At 39.7% G+C, this 17,426-nt stretch overlaps 1 protein-coding gene across 1 annotated transcript in view; it reads left to right on the forward strand.

The window, feature by feature from the left end:
• ARAP2 (ArfGAP with RhoGAP domain, ankyrin repeat and PH domain 2) overlaps positions 1–16,882 on the forward strand; it is a 133,144-nt gene extending 116,262 nt beyond the window's left edge. Inside the window, exons 28-32 of the mRNA XM_012724030.1 lie at positions 5,296–5,327; positions 6,344–6,379; positions 8,287–8,350; positions 12,128–12,262; positions 13,855–16,882. Coding sequence (XP_012579484.1) covers positions 5,296–5,327; positions 6,344–6,379; positions 8,287–8,350; positions 12,128–12,262; positions 13,855–14,238 — 651 coding nt within the window. The 3' untranslated portion in view covers positions 14,239–16,882. The remainder of the gene's footprint in view (positions 1–5,295; positions 5,328–6,343; positions 6,380–8,286; positions 8,351–12,127; positions 12,263–13,854) is intronic.
• Positions 16,883–17,426: the final 544 nt, after the last annotated feature.

The following is a 17,426-nucleotide window of genomic DNA, read 5'->3' on the forward strand; positions in this document are numbered from 1 at the left end:
CAGGGGAGTCTGTGTGGGTGGGGTCACTAGTCATCCTTATCATTTATTGTCATCTTCCAGCCTTCTCAGTGGAAGGAGTATGGTTTCCAGAAGGCGAAGGCATAAGAATTTGAGATTCTATGAACTAAGCACATTAGATTTTCAAGTTCATTAACTTGAGGTTTATATTCATGCAAGTAAATTCTAGACTTCCTGGTTGATGACTCTAGTCATCTTGAACGGAATCTGATGAAGTTTTACTGGGTTTTTCTTCAGTAGCTCATCCTCCCTGATGTTCACTAGACTGGCTTTCTTAATCTTTGCCCTTCCATATCACTGTTAATTAATGGTCACTTTAGTCATTGGATGCCTACTTTGTGGTCCTGTCAAGGAATTGACATTTCCATTGTGTAATAGATAATCAGTATAAACAGCCAGAAAAAATTGGTATTAGAAGTAGCTAGTACAGTCATAAGTAGCTAATATTTGTGATTGTTTTATGAAAAGCATTCCACTTGAGTTATCTCCTTTTATCATCACAGTAAGCCCATGTAATTGGTACTGTTAGTCCCACTTGAACCTTAACTTGCTATAACTTGCCAAAGATGACATGCCAGAAAATGTGAGAATTTATTCACAGGTGTTTGGTTGCAGTGGCCCTATTCAGGGGCTCATTTAGGGAATCTCAATTTTGAATTATTTCAGCTTGATGTTTTTAGTTACAGAATTTTATTTAAAGAGGATCAATTTTTTACTTGAGTAAGTATCAGATACTTTCACAGATGATGTTCCAAAAATTCAGGGTTTTTTTTTTGCCCAACTGATATAAACCTTAACATTTATTATAAGGAAGCCTACTCTTAGAGATACAATTGGTTTTCCACAGGCATTGTTTTGTGAGAATTTTACACCCCTTAATAGGTATTTTTTTAATGCATCATTATAAAAAACATGTACTCAGCTAATTCATATAAGCTAGTCAATAGTGATAGCATCAAGAGCTTGTCAGAGAGTCTGCTCTTTTTCACATTTGAAACATTTTTTCTTCCAACTTTCATTTGTCAATTTTACCTCAGTAAAGTTGTATATATTTACATTGTATATAGCATAATGTTTTGACATGAGTGTACTGTGTGAAATGATTGCCACAATCAAGCATTACCGCACATAATTATATATCTTGCCACAAGGAAAAAAAAAATATGTCTGCCTTCTTAGTAAATTTGAAGCACACACAAAACTGGATTGTTAACCAGGGTCACCATTGTGCATCGTGGCTTCAGAATGCCTCCATCTTGCATAACTATTTTGGTACATGGGTAAATTTTTCTGGAGCACTTTCACAAAGTTCAACGGAGTAGAGTGTTGTTACAAAGTTTATGATGCGTTGCTGTAGGCACTATATTTCAAAATAAAGTTATTAGTGTGCTTAAAAAGTTATTCTGTGACTAAAAGGAATTTGCTTATTAGTGCATTCAACTTTTAACAACCCCTCTCACCCATTTGCTTTATTCACACCATTAATAGTGTAATGGTAATATTCTTTGAAAGTTCTCACCTTTTATGTAAATCAAGTCTGAAAACATTTTAATTAACATTTATGAGCAGGGAAAACTCTCAAAACAAAATGTATCTTCCCCTGTGTATTACCCTAATTTGTTGTTAATGAGCATTCATAAATTATCTCTAATTAACACATAATCTCTTTAAATATACTTCTTAATTTGTAATTTCTACTCCTTGCTCAGTAAATCATTTTCTAAATATACACAAGCACACATATATTTATGGCAACAGTCAAAACCAGGGCCAATTCTTAATTCAAATAATTTAGGGATTTTTAACTTGATCATGTACTGTAAAATCATTTTTGAAAGCTTGCATTGCTAGTGACTTGACTAATAAAAAAGGGACAAACTAGCACCATGAAAAATAATCAAAATAAAATCATGTATTTATGAGTTTAAAGAAAAACCAGATGCGATTTTCCAACACTTAAGACTACCATTCCATAGTCTGAAGTCACTGTGACTTGGGTCACATTGTCTGACAAGTATTGTATCACTGCACTGATTGGGGAAGCTAAAAAAGCCAAACTCTTAGAAGCATTCTACAAATAAATGCATGTGGCATTTATCTTTCTCCTGAGTTATTTCACTTACCATCATTCTAGTTCCACCTGTGCCACTTAGCATCATTCTAGTTCCACTGCAGTGGGCCAGAGTTCCTCTTTTCAGCACATGTCAACCATGTCTTAATCCATTCTTCTCTCTTTGGATGCTTAGGCTGTTTCTGTAACTTGGTTATTGTAAACAAATTCCTGTCAAACAACGTTCTTGATGGTCTATGTAGTTCAGCTGTTATCCATGTTACCCATAATTCTGGAATGAAAGAAAAAAAAAAGTCTCTGTACCCAGAACCAGAAGTGAAATGTAAAATGTTTGTAATGTAAAATGTTTGTGCGGACTTAAGAATGTCTGATCCCAACACATGGGGGGAGGGGGGAGGAGGGAGAAGGTGGGGGGGGACAGGAAGCTGGGGGGGAACTGAACACACGAGGAAGGAAGACTGGCACATACTGAGTTACACCACTAGGTGGCACAGTGGGCAAGGGAGGAGCGGCCCTCTGTAGCCTATGTGGGTTGGCTCCCTGACCGGGGCTTGAACTCAGGCTGGAGCAGCAGCTAGCATGAGCGCTGTAGCACTGGAGCCTTAGCCCGCTAGGCCACCAGGGAGGCCCTGCTTTCCCGAGGCTCTTCCAAGCCTCTTATAGCCCAGTTGTAACTCCTGGCCATTCTTCACCTTGAGAGCTGTCTACAGATGACTGATGCATTTGCAAAAGTGAGATTCACATTCAGGTGCCTACTGACCATTGATACTATGGCCAAGCTAGACAGTGTCAAACTGGGATGCATATTGCATATTTCATAACCTGTAAAGGCCCCCCTAAAAGGCTCCCCTAGAAGCCATGTACTGTGTAGTTATGGGATGGTAGGGAACCTACAAGCCTCGGAGGACAGGCACTGGGTGAGGACAGAGGTCCCTTCTGCGGTCTCCCATCCGCCCATTTGGAGACTGGCCCTGTAGTCCTGCCTGCCTCCTGCCCACTGCCTCCGCTTTCTCAGCACCCAGCTTAGTCTTCTGTTCCTTTAGCCAACTCTGCTGTGAGACACTCTGGCCCTGGGGCCTACTCCCTGACCTCAGTAACAACTCCAAACCTGGGACTCCAGGAAACAGGCCTAGAGGATGAGAGAATAAACCCACAACCTGCCTAGCTCACCGGCCCCAAGGATGTCACCTTTCCAGCGTCAGGCCAGATACAGAGGAATTCCCGGGTGACACCCATGATTCCAAGGATTCCCCCCCCCCCCAACCCACGACTGGCGAGTGGCACTTGGTGTCAGGATGGCCCCTGGTCACCATTCAGCAGACTGAGGGTTGTCTGTGCAGTGGAGACTGAAGCACAAGAGGTCACTGAACAGGCCATTTGGTTCAAGGACGAGACTCCAGGTGGGTTGGGGTGCTGACTACAGTGAGTCTGGCCTCCCTTGGGGCCTCCAGATTGTCACAGTCACCACCTCTGTGCACTGCCTGACCTGAGCTTTCACGCCTATGCCAGCAGCAGCTGACTGGCCAGTGTGCCATCTCCCCAAGTCTGGGGAAGGGAAACAGGGTATCTGCTCTTGGGCTGGGGCCCCACATGATGCGCTTCCCACCTCCCCTCAACCCTGGAATGACTATCTCCTGCCCACACCCACTTTCCAAATACATTCTCCAAAGGCTCCAGCTAGTGCTTCCAACTGCCTGCCTGGCACACCCAGTTGTCTCAGATACTTTCCTGTCCTTACCCATACTCATCCTGTTCACACCCACCCATTCACCCCACTTCTTCCAAGGGCGCTTCTGTTTCTGTCCCGCCAGCCACAACCTAGGCCCCACCTGACTTTGGACTTTCTCACTTAGCAAAAAGGCCTCGACACTTACCAGCGCCCCCAGTGCCAAGCCCCTGTCAGTACTGTCCTCACTTGAGGCCAGGCTCCCCTCCCGCAGATGCTGCCAGGCCTCTTGCATCATTTCTTTTTTTTTTTTTTTAAGATTTTTTTTACGCTTACAGAACTGGGGTACAGGCCAGAGGGGTGGTAGGTGAGAGGATTCACCAGAGACAGAGTAGGGAGTAGAACAGGCAGATCTACTGAAATACACTGCTGAGGGGAACAGCAGGCTGGTCAGGGGAAGTCTGCCATGCCATCCATATGGGTCAGCTCCCGTGCTGGGGAATCAAACTTGTGCTGCAGTGGCTTCTGAGAGCTTCATAGTGCTGTGCTTTAGCTTGTTGCACCACCAGGAAGGACACAATCACTTTTTTTTTTTTAAGATTTATTTATTTATACATACAGAACTGGGGTACAGGCCAGAGGTGCAGAAGCAATGAGAGGATTCACCAAGGAGTGGGGAGCAGAACAGGCCAAATGACTAAGTATACTGCTGAGGGGAGCAGCGGTCTAGACAGGAGAGGTCTACTGCACCATGTGGGTCACCTCCAGGGCTGGGATCAAATCTGAAGCAGCTGCAGCTTGCTTGCAGTGATGTGTTCTAACCCGTTGCTACACCATGGAGGGGCATGATCACCTCTTAATATGGATACAAATCTTACTCATAAGAGTTACAACCTCATGATCAACTTAATCTCCCAAATATCTCTCCTCCAAATACTCTTAGATTGGGGAGTAAATTTCAGCAGATGACTTTAGGAAGTATACAGACATTTATTTCACAATGAAATGAAATGTTTTGTGTCTTAGTACAGAAGTTTGAATATATTTGAATACAGGTTGCTGTCCAGCCAACATCGGTGGTATGGTAGTTACATCGCTCATGTTTTGTATGTTTAAAATATGAAAAAAAAAATAAAGTGGTCAGCATGATAACGCAATGATCCCAAGCATTTTGAATAATAGTGCACATGTTTATTTGTAAATATATCAAATTGTTGGAAAAGTTATGACATTTTTTCTGTTGTTTTCAGGCAAAAATGCATCATGACTTTTCTGACAAGCCAATATATAAGCATATATTTGTATGTATACATCTAAATATGTATTTAAGTCTATAGCATTGCAGTCAAAACAATGTACATTTACTAAATACTTGGTATTACATTCATGAAATATTGGGAAAACTAAATAGTCCTAGTTAATACTTAAGGAAATATAAGGATATTTATAAACCTGTTTAATAAAAAGTTATTTTGTTTTCCTTTTACAGAGTAGTAAACATGAAAAAATGTTTTCTCTCAGTTCAATGAAATTTTTTCTTGGGGTGAAGAAAAAAATGAAGCCTCCAACAAGGTAAAGTTTGATGGAAAGAGTTATGGGGAAATGTGGGTGTGTATGGACTCAGAGAGCAAAGGCATCAGTCTAATTTTTAATAAATTAAGGTTTAGGCAGATGTTTAGGTTACCACCGCATCCCATTGGGGGGCCCATTGGATAGATGCACGGAGGCAGTGTTTCCTCTGAGACCTGCATCAGGCACCTGGGTGTTTGTGTCTCCCTGATGGAAAGCACATGGTTTCTCCACATCCCATTTCTTCACTAGTCACAAGCTGAGAACATCAGTAATTTCTCCTTTTCAGCCTCCTGACAATTGACTTAGAACTGAAAAATAGATATTTGTTTTTATGATCAAATCATAAAATTTGATTGGTCTGGCCTGACTCTGTAACTTGCCCTTTGTCTTCTTAAATTTGATAAGAAGGAAATACATAGATAATAGGCGTCTGGTTCCTTCTATATGATCCGCTCCTCTCATTTGAATCATCTCAACATCTGATTTATACTACTTCCTTACCCTAAATTTTTTTGATCAGTGATATAATACCTATCTGAATACCAGGAAACATCCTTTTCATAAACTGTCTATGCATTGAGATTCTATTACTGAAAATTTCACTTTTGTCTTATGCTTAATTTCTAAACCCAGCGCATAGAGCTTTCTGCAATTGCTTATCTTTTAATTTGCTATAGTATTATTAGGTCAGTATATATGTGTACTGTATTTTGCTATTGTGGATATATTCATTGATACCTGTCATGTCTCCATCATGTTTTAACAGATTTGCCCTCAGTCCCATGACATAAAAGTATTCCTTTGTCTCCCTTTAGTACATTTAAATGTGTACTGAAATCATTTAATATTCATCATTTAACTCTGGCTAATTTATAATCATTGCATTATTGCTGTGGGTATTTATCCTGTTTTACATTTATACCATTAATACCACCTCCTTGACATTTAGTTTTGTTTTTAATCTTGTAAATGTTAATATGTGTTTTTATTTTTTACTTTTTTTCCATGTGATGCAGTTGGGGATTGACAGCATACTTTGAAAAACATCACTGGTAAGTGAACAGCTATCAGGTTGATATGATACTTCAGTTACCAAATATGGTTGGTTATTATTTGATAAATACATGTATAGACAGTAAAGTGAAGTTAAAATCTTTTATAAAAATGGTGTCCACAGAGAGCAAAGTTGATTTGCTTAGGGTTTATTTAGGTCCATTTCAGTCTCATGCATCCTATTTTCCAGTGCCTCTAAGAGAAACTCCATTTCTTTATTTACTTGTTGAGGGAGTGTAGAATCCCATTTCTTACAGGGTAAGCAGGAACCATTCAGTTTTAAATGAAGGATAAGAACTAGTCAAAGCTCAGTGAAAAGAAATTCTTGTCTCAACTTATGCCTTTCATAGATGCGTGATTTTCACTGATGTCACCAGCACCGCCCCATTCTTCCTAGAAGTACAGCGGTCCTCTTCCCCTCACTCACTGCTGTCTACTCAACCACTCAGCCAAAAGACCTGCTTTAATTCTTCCTTGCCTTGTGAGCTCTGACTTCATTCACTTGCCTAGATTACTCCCCAGTTCTGAGTGTTCTTCCTGAGTTGGCTTTTGTTCACTGTGATATACATCACTTAATCACCAATGTGTTTTTCTAAAATGAATTGTTTCTCTTACATTTTAAAACTGTCACAGACAGTACAGGTAGTTGGTGTGGCATGCTAGAACCCGTAGTCCGAGGCTGTCTGCTGCGGGCAGCCCTTTACCTTTTTTTTTTTTTAAAGATTTATTTATTTGTGCGTACAGAACTGGGGTACAGGCCAGAGGCTCAGGGGCTGTGATAGGCTTCACCAGAGACAGTGGGGAACAGAACAGGCAGATCGACGAAGTACACTGCTGAGGGGAGCAGCGGGTGGGTCAGGAGAGGTCTGCCACACCATGTGGTCACCTCCGGGGCAGGCGGCAATCGAACTCATGCAGAAGCGGCTTTAGATTCTCAATGCTGTGCTTTAACCCGCTGCACCACCAGGGAGGGCCCAGCCCTTTACCTTTTAACATAAGCTGTCTTCAATTCACCCACGCCGTGCTGCCTCACAGCTTTATAAATAGTCCCTCTATGGCTGTCTTCCCTGCTCTCCTTCTGCTGGTCTGGGTGACTCAGCTCTTACTCTTCAGCACATAGTGCACATGTCCCCAAAATGTATTCACTAAGCGCACTCCTCTAATTGTTATTTCTTCTTCGTGTAAGTAACATTTTGTATGTACATTTTTGTAATGACATGTTGGAAATGGGAAAGGATAGCATCCAGGAGAATAATGAAGGAAGCAACACTTTAAAAATTAACATTTCCCCCAATATTTATTCATAGTAATATAGAAAGTATATAATTACTTTTAAATGTCCACTCTCCTAGTCTAACATCAGTTATACAGCCTCTCTGTGAGTGTTGTTTATCTGACTTTCCCTTTTCCTTACTGTTTATGTGGTTCCCCTAATAGACTGTGTGAGCCTTGAGGGCAAACTATCTCTTTTCTTTAGGTTACTGAATCAGAGTTATTAGATATCAAGGATTTTTCCACTTAGCTCCTGTTTCATGAGTCTTGTGGGTATTAATTAAGGTTTGCAGTTAAAATGCTGCAGACTGTCAAACCCATTTCAGCGAATGAGTGCATATGTCTCCTTAGGCTCAGCTTCTGAGAAAAAGATGCTTATCTTTTCTCCCTGAAAAAGCAAATGACTGACCTTCTTGCCCTTTCTAAACCTTTACCTGCATTTAGTAAAACTCACATATTTGCACTTAGGCATTAACAGATCCTAAGACAACTGATAGTGGAAAGCCCCCATTTTTATGACACTATATGAGTAATTAGTAGAAGCCTAAAATGGTTTCTGGTCATTAAATCATCAGATGTACTAAAGAAACCTCCACTGACTTTTTGAACATATTTTCTAAACCTTGCTTTGTAGGCACCTGTGTTGTGATAGTTTACAAACTCAGATGGACTGGATGGCCTGTGTCTTCATTGCCCAGGTAGGGTCTGGTTGAACTTCTGAAAGCTACCATCACTGTAAAATTTCCCACAAGTAATTTTAATAAGAGATGTTGTTTGTATGCTTTTACTTTCCACATTATTTTAAAATACGAGAATTCAGATGTATCTATTTTGTTCTGCCCAGCTGCTCTTTAGGAGAGGTGTTTTGCCTTAAGGTAAGGCCGAGGGACTGTCTGACTGACTTCTCACAGAGCCACGTACTGGTCTTTCAGGAAACTGTGCTGGCTGCCTTTCCTTCTTCCTGCTTATCCCCACCATTGCTGGTCCAGCAACAAGGACAGATACCTACATTGCTTAATACCCACTGTGTGTCAGGTACTTCAGAATAGTTCTTGCAACAAACTGTACACAAGGTGGCTGACAGATAAGAAAGTAAAGGTTAACTGAGGTCCCAGCTGCTTCGAGGGGTACATTTAGTTGGTGGTTTAAGCCCTGGGTGTCAGAGAGCAAAATATACTTGATGCCCCATTTACTGTCCCAGGAGAAGGACTCCCTCTTTCTGAGAAGGGTTTAACAGTCCGACTAATAGGATTTCCCCAGCAGCCTTGTCTGTCTGAATTCCCATTATGTTTCCCACAAGAGCATTGAAGTTTACTGCTAACGATTGAGTTGCCAGTCTTTATTACCAAGCATGTACTTCCCTGTTTCTCTTACAAGTGGAAGTTAATTCACCCCAAAATCTAGTCCTTATTTGGTTGGAAAACCACTTTCTCTGTTCGTTTAATTTATTTACTTCTCCAGTGGTTAATAAGCACTGCTCTTCTCAGTCTAACTCTCTGAGACACATGGGAATATATTTGCAGAACAAGAGTGGCTGCTTACTTTTTAGAGGTTGTTTTGTGTCTTCTGGAAAATTTATATGTTGATGTTCTGCCTAGAAAACAAAAGCTAGATTTGAAGTATTTTAAGTAAAACTGAAAAAATACTTTATGACAAAATCATAAAATTTGATTTGTCCTGAAAGTCAAAGTATAAAGAGCCAGAAACCAGGGAGATTACTTCTGCCTTCCCCACACTTAGTTGCCCAGTCCCCGAAATTCAGTTCAGCTACCATTTCCATTGACTCCACTTCTTAGGATTACGGTAAACATAAATGTCCTTTGGATTTAATGCCTCGGCACAGTAAGACAACTTAAGGGAAAGCAGCAAACATTGACATATAGGATATAATACACACATTCTGGTCAATACTAAGGACCCTTAGAAAACCTCCAGGAAGAATTCATCTAATATCCACCCTGTCTCCAGCTTATATTTCATATTGTTAGGAAGCTTTCAACCTGTGGAAACCCTTATGATCATGTAATACAACATAGTATTAAAAAAAAATGTGTAATTAGGTTTTTCTCACTTTTCTCACTCTTGTAAGATCTGTGTGCACATCTTCATCGTCTTTTTCTTCTTTTAAGCGTGACGAGAAAGGGCTCTCAGGGAAATCCTTTTCAAGTAGCTGACAGGCGAATTGGGCCCACTCTCAGGTGTGGGACTGAGCATTCCAGAATAGGGTCCAGCAAGGCCCTGCTTATCTTCTTTCCACGTGTTTCATTATAAGACTGTGTGAGGCAGACTACAATGTTAGTTATATTAGTTGAAAAAAAAAATCCCTTTTTGGGGGCTGCTGTGTGGAAGGGCTAGCAGCTCATACGAGGGTGACAGCATACTTCTAGTCCACACTCGAGCATATTTGCAGCCAGAACCTGAAAGGTTTGGAACGTGATTAGCTAGCTATAGCAATTTGAGAGAAGGGATAGACATTAAGGGAGTGTTGGAGCCTTGAGCAGCTGATAAACAAAAATTGAGAATTGTGTTGACAACTTGAAATGCCCATTAGACATACAAATATTTTGTGGATCAGATTGGAGTAGAAATGTAAATTTTAGAGAAGTCGATATTTAGAATGTATTGAATGCCATGGACTTGGGTGACATATGGGAGCAAGGCAGACAGATAAGCTCTAGGGCAGTCCAGTTTTTAAAGTTCAAGAAAGAGAATTACAAATTATGGGATTTTGATTTGTCTTTAGCATAGGAAAGTTTATACTTAGCATATATGAGATGATTAAACCAGCAGAGGCCCACATGAAGTAATGTGAGAAAATGCACATTTGTTCTCAGATTGTTGACTGCATATTCTGGCATATGCAATGATTTTAAACATGATGGAAGGAAGTTATGTGTAATCAGTGAAAATACTGGTTGCAAGAGGAGTCTGTAATTTGAGTACTGATGGCAATTTTTTGTAAGCCAGGGATGAATATTAGAGGAGCGATAGCATTTGGAGAGTTGCCCTATACTAGAACTTCAAGGTTATTTTGAGTGCGTATTTGGAATTGAAGCTCCACGAGATGAACCTGTAACGTGAGCTTCTGTTTTGTTTTGCCTCCATCCATTGGCAGGTACCAACTAAGTAAATAGAATTAGGTAAAGTTCAATTCTGGACTTTGACTGTTAAGTGTGATAGGAGGAAGATAGGGCCTGAGAACATTTACATGAACTGGAAGTATAGGTGGTCAAGGTCAGCAGTTGAGGGGTCCGCTGTTCATTGCAGCATTACCTGTTGCAGCAGAGAAAAATATTTCAGGAGCCCAAATGCAGTTTTCAATCCATATCAATTAGCACATAGCCTTGACCCACCCGTGTGCAGTATAAGCATAATTCCTTCCTAGCCAGTGTTCTCTCGGATAAACATGCTGGGAACATCCCAGTCACTAACTTTGAAACCGTATGATATGAACAATATGGAACTTGTAACTTTTTCTCTGAATAGTGGATTTACCATTCTACCCTTGCTGAGACAAAGTATTGCACCAAAACTTAAGGGTGATCTGAAATGCATGTCCTCAGTAACAATAGATGAGATGCTGGAGGGCTGAGGTCCGACAGTGGAGCCGCGTGAAGCCTGGCAGCGCCCCCTGAAGTAAGCCAGCCCTTGCTGTATATGGGCCCACGTTCTTAGGGGCTGAGTTGTAAAACACGACATTGTCACACTGATTGGGCGCAGAAGTCCATTGAGTCATGAGAGGGGAGGACGAAGGTGATGTTTCAAAAGAAGCTTACTTTTCCCAACTTGTGAAAAGTTAAAGATTTTTCTTTTCTCTGCATATTTCAAGCAGGCATCTCACCGAAGAGCTTGCGTTTTCACCTACAGCTATTTCTCACCATTACAAAATTTTCTCTAGTCATACAGTAATTGCTCAATGTACCTGGATAGGCAGTGAATTTGAGAATAAATGTACCACTAGTTATACAATGATTTTTCAGTGTAAGTGTGTACAGGGTAATGTTTTTTTGGAATTCAGTTAAATGAAAAAGTAACAGTTTTCAATAGATCATAAAATAAGGCTATTCTTGCTGATAGTTGTGCCTTAGATTATTCTTGGTGTATGCCATTAAATTATTTTCATGCTGCAGTCATCTTTGACAGAGAAAATGAATGTATAGTTATTTTGATTACAGGACCTAGAAATATGGACAAGTGGTATGTTATTTTTTCTCCCTCCACGAGATTTGTTAGATTCCTCAAATATTTCTCCCCGTTAGGTCTAGTTAGTATTTAGGAATTGAACTGAGACCTCAAAGCTCAGTTCACTTGAGTTTTACATCCTCAGCCAGGCCGCTGCCAGGCAACATCATAATTACAAATGGCAGCCCGGGGAGAGCAGAGTATGGATTTGTATGTCGGAAAAGGAGCCAAGTGCTGTACATGTGAGTACCAAAGAATAAACTCACACCAATGACAAGAAATTGTTTCCACAGCATGAAAATGATGTCTGTCCACCCGCTGGAAAGGAACGAAAACGTTCTATAACCAAAAACCCCAAAATCGGAGGTTTGCCTCTAATTCCCATCCAGCATGAGAAAACTGCAACTCAAGCCCGAAGAAATATCGAGGTAGGTAAAAGTTTTCCTGTAATTACAGTGTGTGTTTTCCTGTGTCTTGGTGTGATTAAGGACACTAGTCACTTCAATAGCTTCAGTAGCACAATAAAAATTACTTGGAAAAATACAGTAAAAATGGGCACCCACCACCTCTTCCATTGCCAGATAAGGCAGTGTCATTTGGGCTCAGATTATGTTCAGCTTTGCATGCATTTATTCAAATCAGATCCCTAAATTCTACATCACAAGTCTAAAAGTTTGTTTTGATAGTTGAAAGAATGAGAACTTTTACTGTGATAAAAACACTCTGATTTCCCATGTAAAAGACATCAGGTGAATTTCCACAAGATTAATGAACTCCCAAACCATCATTTTCACTTGTTTTTGTTTCAACTTTCATGGTTTGTATTTTGAGAAAATTCATAAATGGGAAAAGTAGAAAAATTTTTAAGATCACAGTTCAGTGACATTAACTGCAACCATTTCTTCCTTTTGGTTTGAGTAGAAATAACCTTATCTGCAGATTCTAAATTGGATTCAGAATTAGTATTATGTTTTTACTTTCTTACGTTTTCAACTCTTGTGTGCAAAGAATAACTCCCTCCGCCATATCCTGATCTAGTTTCCTGGGTGGATTTTCTGCTTTTTTTCCCCCAGTATGTTGCATGATCTGTTTACTCGTGTCTTCTTCAGCTGCCTCATCACAGGTATCCTGAGCACTAGGTAGGAAACTGCCCTTGTGCCGTTGTGAGGGCGGCACTGCAGCTGTTTCTGGTAGACCTTTAGAGGTCATAAGTGAGTGGGGATGCTGGCCCTGGGACACAGTGGTTTTTACTATATAAATACATCTGGAATTCGAAGTGACAGGAGGGAATATTTCACTAGTCAAGTATTATAAGAGTAGGAATGAATTTCAAATCTCTCTGCCACCATACCTCTCGGCATCTTTAATATGCCAACATATGAGATACAGAGGGAAAAGGTTGAGTGTGTCCCAACTCACATGTCCCTCGAGACCACCTTTGTCCTTGGAGCCATAGTACAAAACCACAGGAAGATGAGATTTGCAAAACACGTGACGCATCCAAGCAGAAGTAAGAGAGACAAGTTACATTGAATACCCTGAAAAGCCTCTTTAAAGTAGTATGCTAGGCCCTCCGGCGCAGCGGGTTAAAACACAGCACTGGGAAGCTAAAGCCACTTCCTCATGAGTTAGATCCCCACCCGGGAGGTGACCACATGGCGTGGCAGACCTCTCCTGACCCGCCCGCTGCTCCCCTCAGCAGTGTACTTCGTTGGTCTGCCTGTTCTGCTCCCCGCTCTGTCTCTGGTGAATCCTCTCACTGTCCGCACCTCTGGCCTGAACCCCAGTTCTGTATGAATGAATAAATAAATATTAAAAAAAAAAGTAGTATGCTAAATGCATGTTAAAAATCGCCAGTTTACATTTCAGTTGATCTTGTAGCTTTAAGATCAGTATGTAAATTCAGACAAGCCACTAGTGTCAATGTCGAGTTAGAGCTAGAAGCAATAACTTATTTGGAATGGGGTTTTTTAAATTGTGCCAAATCTTGCTTTCCTGTGAGAAAACTTGTTATTTTTAGAGTGCAAGAGCAGAACTCGAAAAGCTGTGGTTGAGTGAGAAGCACGAGCAGGACTCCGGGGATCAGAGTTTAAAGGAGAGAGCCTCCATCGTGGCCCACTGCCTGGAGCACAAGGATGACAGACTAAGAAGTCGGACCAGAAAACACCGGAGTTTGAATTGTCTGGAGGACACAGAGACCGAGGCCCTCCAGGGGCAGCAGAAAGCCCAGAGGGGCCTGAAGACGCTGAGGAAGCCTGAGGACAGGAGTAGTAAAGCCGCTTTGGACTCTGATAACAAGTTACCATCCAAGGTCATTGAAGAACTTAGTGCTGTTCTCCAGCGGTCGAGAACCTTTCCGAAAGAGCTGCAGGATGAGCAGATTTTGCAGAAAGAAATAAAATGAATTGTCTCACATTATTTTATTATTATGTACAGCGGGGTTTTTGGCAAGACAAGCAAAACTAATGTAATTCATGGTTCAGGAGATATGTCTCTAGCTTAATTTACACATTGAAGCGCATTTAAATATATGTATATACATGATAAGTGCAAGATTAACTTTATTTTGGTCTGAGCAAACCTTGTACAGTTCATCTATATTTGTGTAAAAGAGGCAATGGATTACTTGGAGTGGCCAGCCTTTTAAAGTGGTCGCATAAGAGGTGTAATTTATGACCAGGATTCTTAAACTGTACTATACTGTATAAAATACCATGTTTAAATGGAGCCTATGAAGCTGTATGTAACACATTTTGCACTTTGTGAAACCTTGTATATATTAAGTTACCAGATTATTATTAGGTTTACATAGGTTCCTCCTTAGGGAAAAGCAAGGAAGGAGGAGTTATTTTAGTGGCTGCCTGTCAGTCAACACTGGGGTTTTATAAAGAGGTGATGATGGACAAATGCCCTGGAAGACCAGCTGAGAGTCGTCCTACTTCAGTATTGACCAGAAAACGACTTCTTAAAGTAGTCGAATGACTTTAGTTATTTCCAAAAGTACTGTTCTTCCAACAAACCTGAATCATGGCACTGGCCAGTCCACTTTTGTGTATGGTGTTAGTGACCAGCCACAGTAAACATTCACTACACTGCAGTTCTTTGGAGGAGGCTGCAGAGAAGCTTGGCAGCACTGGAGAGGGAGTGCGCAGGACATCGCTCTACCGCACAGCAGGCTTTCAGACCTCCTTACCACGCTCTTGGTACGAACAAAATTCATCATAGTTTGTTATTTTCCGTTGCTCACTTTTTAAATAAGGTTGTAAAAGCTTGCAATGTCAGAATTCACTGAAAAGGTAAAAGTGGCCACTTTGGGTGGGACATTGTGTAATTCTGCTATACATTTGGGAACTACCACTTCACATGTTAGTCTCATTAAATAAAGTAGTCGTCGCTTCTCTGTGCCAAATAATGACAAAGCCTATTTTTGCCTTCACCTAAAGATCGGCTGCTGAGTTGGTGATGTTCCCAAGTCAGGCAATATTGTCTAATTATAGTTTACATTAAGGGCAAGGAAGCAGCTTTGATCAATTTCTTTAGAACTTTTGTTAAGGTTGCGGTGCATGATTAAAAGGTATCTCACATAGTTAAGTTTTACCGCTGGCAGTTCTTTCACACACATCTATTTTTTCAGGTGTCTCTCTTAATTTGTCTGTATACAAAAAACCTGTATTTCAGTCCAGTTACAGTAACATGCTGTTCAATGCTATGAATTCTTTCATTGTGAAATACTTATATTTGCTGGTGTTAAATAGTTTACCATGGGTATATTTATTCTTTAAATACAAATTGTTTTTTTTTTTTAAAGAAAAGACTGCAGGTCAGTTTATGAAATAAGTGATACTACTGGGGACCTTTAAGGCAAGAAATTGTACTCTCTAGGGTAAAATATAAACTATTCCTAGTAAATGGTAATACTGGTGTTATATGAAGTATAAAAACTTAATATGTGGACACTGATGGAAACAAAAATATCTTGAGATTTTTATCTGCCTTATCTGAATATTTTGAAACTGGAGCTTCAAATTTAGTAACTTCTTTTTCTCTGTCTTTCCTGTATAACTGTTCCCATTTTTCAAATGTAAGGTAAGGGCTAAAGATGATAACATATATTTTGAGTCAAAATTAAAATTTTATAAGTCCACTTGAATGGGGTTGTCTTTCTCATTTTCAGAAATTGAAGGATGTAATTGTGAAATAGATCTAATTAAACAGAGTTCTGTTATTTTCCAAATATAATATGAAATAGTTCTATTTTAGATGCATTTATGCCAACATGATACATATTGGTGCTTCTGACTTCATTTGTATAGCCCTAAAGTTACTTAAACATTTGACTTCTAAATACATCATTACCTGATGACCTATCAAAATAACAGAGTAGTCAAATCTAAAGTAAATGAAGCATAATTATGATTTATGTATATGACCATATTAGCTGATTTGCATTGGCATTGTTTAGATGACAGCTGTTAATTCCAAAATAAACAGCATATATTTCAAAAGAAGTATCCTTTTATTAAAAGTGTCCGATTTGTAGCATCCAGATATTTGCATGTTTTCTCAAACTTTTGGTAATTACTGTGGGAAAAAGATGCTTAAAACTTTTACCATCATCAAAATTTTCCTATCCTTTGAGGAAAAGCTGGTATGAAGATTATAATATGAACATTTTTGTCTTCTGTACAATCATCTTGTTTATCTCTAGTCTATAAATGCAGAGTAATAATGAACTTACATGTAATTCATCTTTTCACACCCCATAGTTACTTTATTTTACTTATTGAAGTTATTCTAAATTATACATGCATCCCTATTTTCTCTGCCATGGCTACTGCATGTTGAATGTGAAGATTTTGAAAATTCATATACTGCTACAGATTTAAAGCTTTTTGTAAATTACTGGATTAGAATTCAGACTAATATTCCACATCTGAGAATGTATTACCTATCTTGTGGGCTTTATGAATGACTAGTTATATATAATATAGATCATATGTGTGTGTATCACATATCTGGCCCATCAAATCACTTTAATAAATGTTAGTTTCAAGGCACTAATTTTTCTAGTTCTTATTTGCTCTAATTTGACACTTCTAAGTATTGGTTTTCAAACTGGTTCTGACAGATTTTTTTCATTCCTTTAAAAATGAGTTTGTGTAATGAGTTATGTGTGAAAGCAGGTTGTGACAGGTTATCAACTTCATCAAGTTTTGGGAGACAATATGTGCTGCAGGAAGCCCCACTTCTGTATTCCAGAACAAGGACTATTTACTGACAGGGTTTTAAAGATACTAAGTTCACACTGAGGTTATTAAGGTGGATTCTAATGAGACCTCCTGAGGTCCTCATAAGAAGAAGAAATTAAGAGACAATAGGGATTCATGCACATGGAGTAAAGGCCATTTGAGGATAGTCATAAGGCAGCCAGATGCAAACCAAAGAGAGACTGCAGAAGAAACCAAACTTCCAGCCCCAGAAATGAATAGGAAACATAAATTCCTATTTTTTTAAGCTGCATCATCTATGGTATTTTGATAATGGTAGTCCTAGCAAGCACATATATACTATGTTGTTATGTAAAGCTCTTAA

The sequence above is a fragment of the Condylura cristata genome, unplaced genomic scaffold (assembly GCF_000260355.1).
Source record: "Condylura cristata isolate star-nosed mole 26May11 unplaced genomic scaffold, ConCri1.0 scaffold00012, whole genome shotgun sequence".
Classification (NCBI taxonomy): Eukaryota; Metazoa; Chordata; class Mammalia; order Eulipotyphla; family Talpidae; genus Condylura; species Condylura cristata.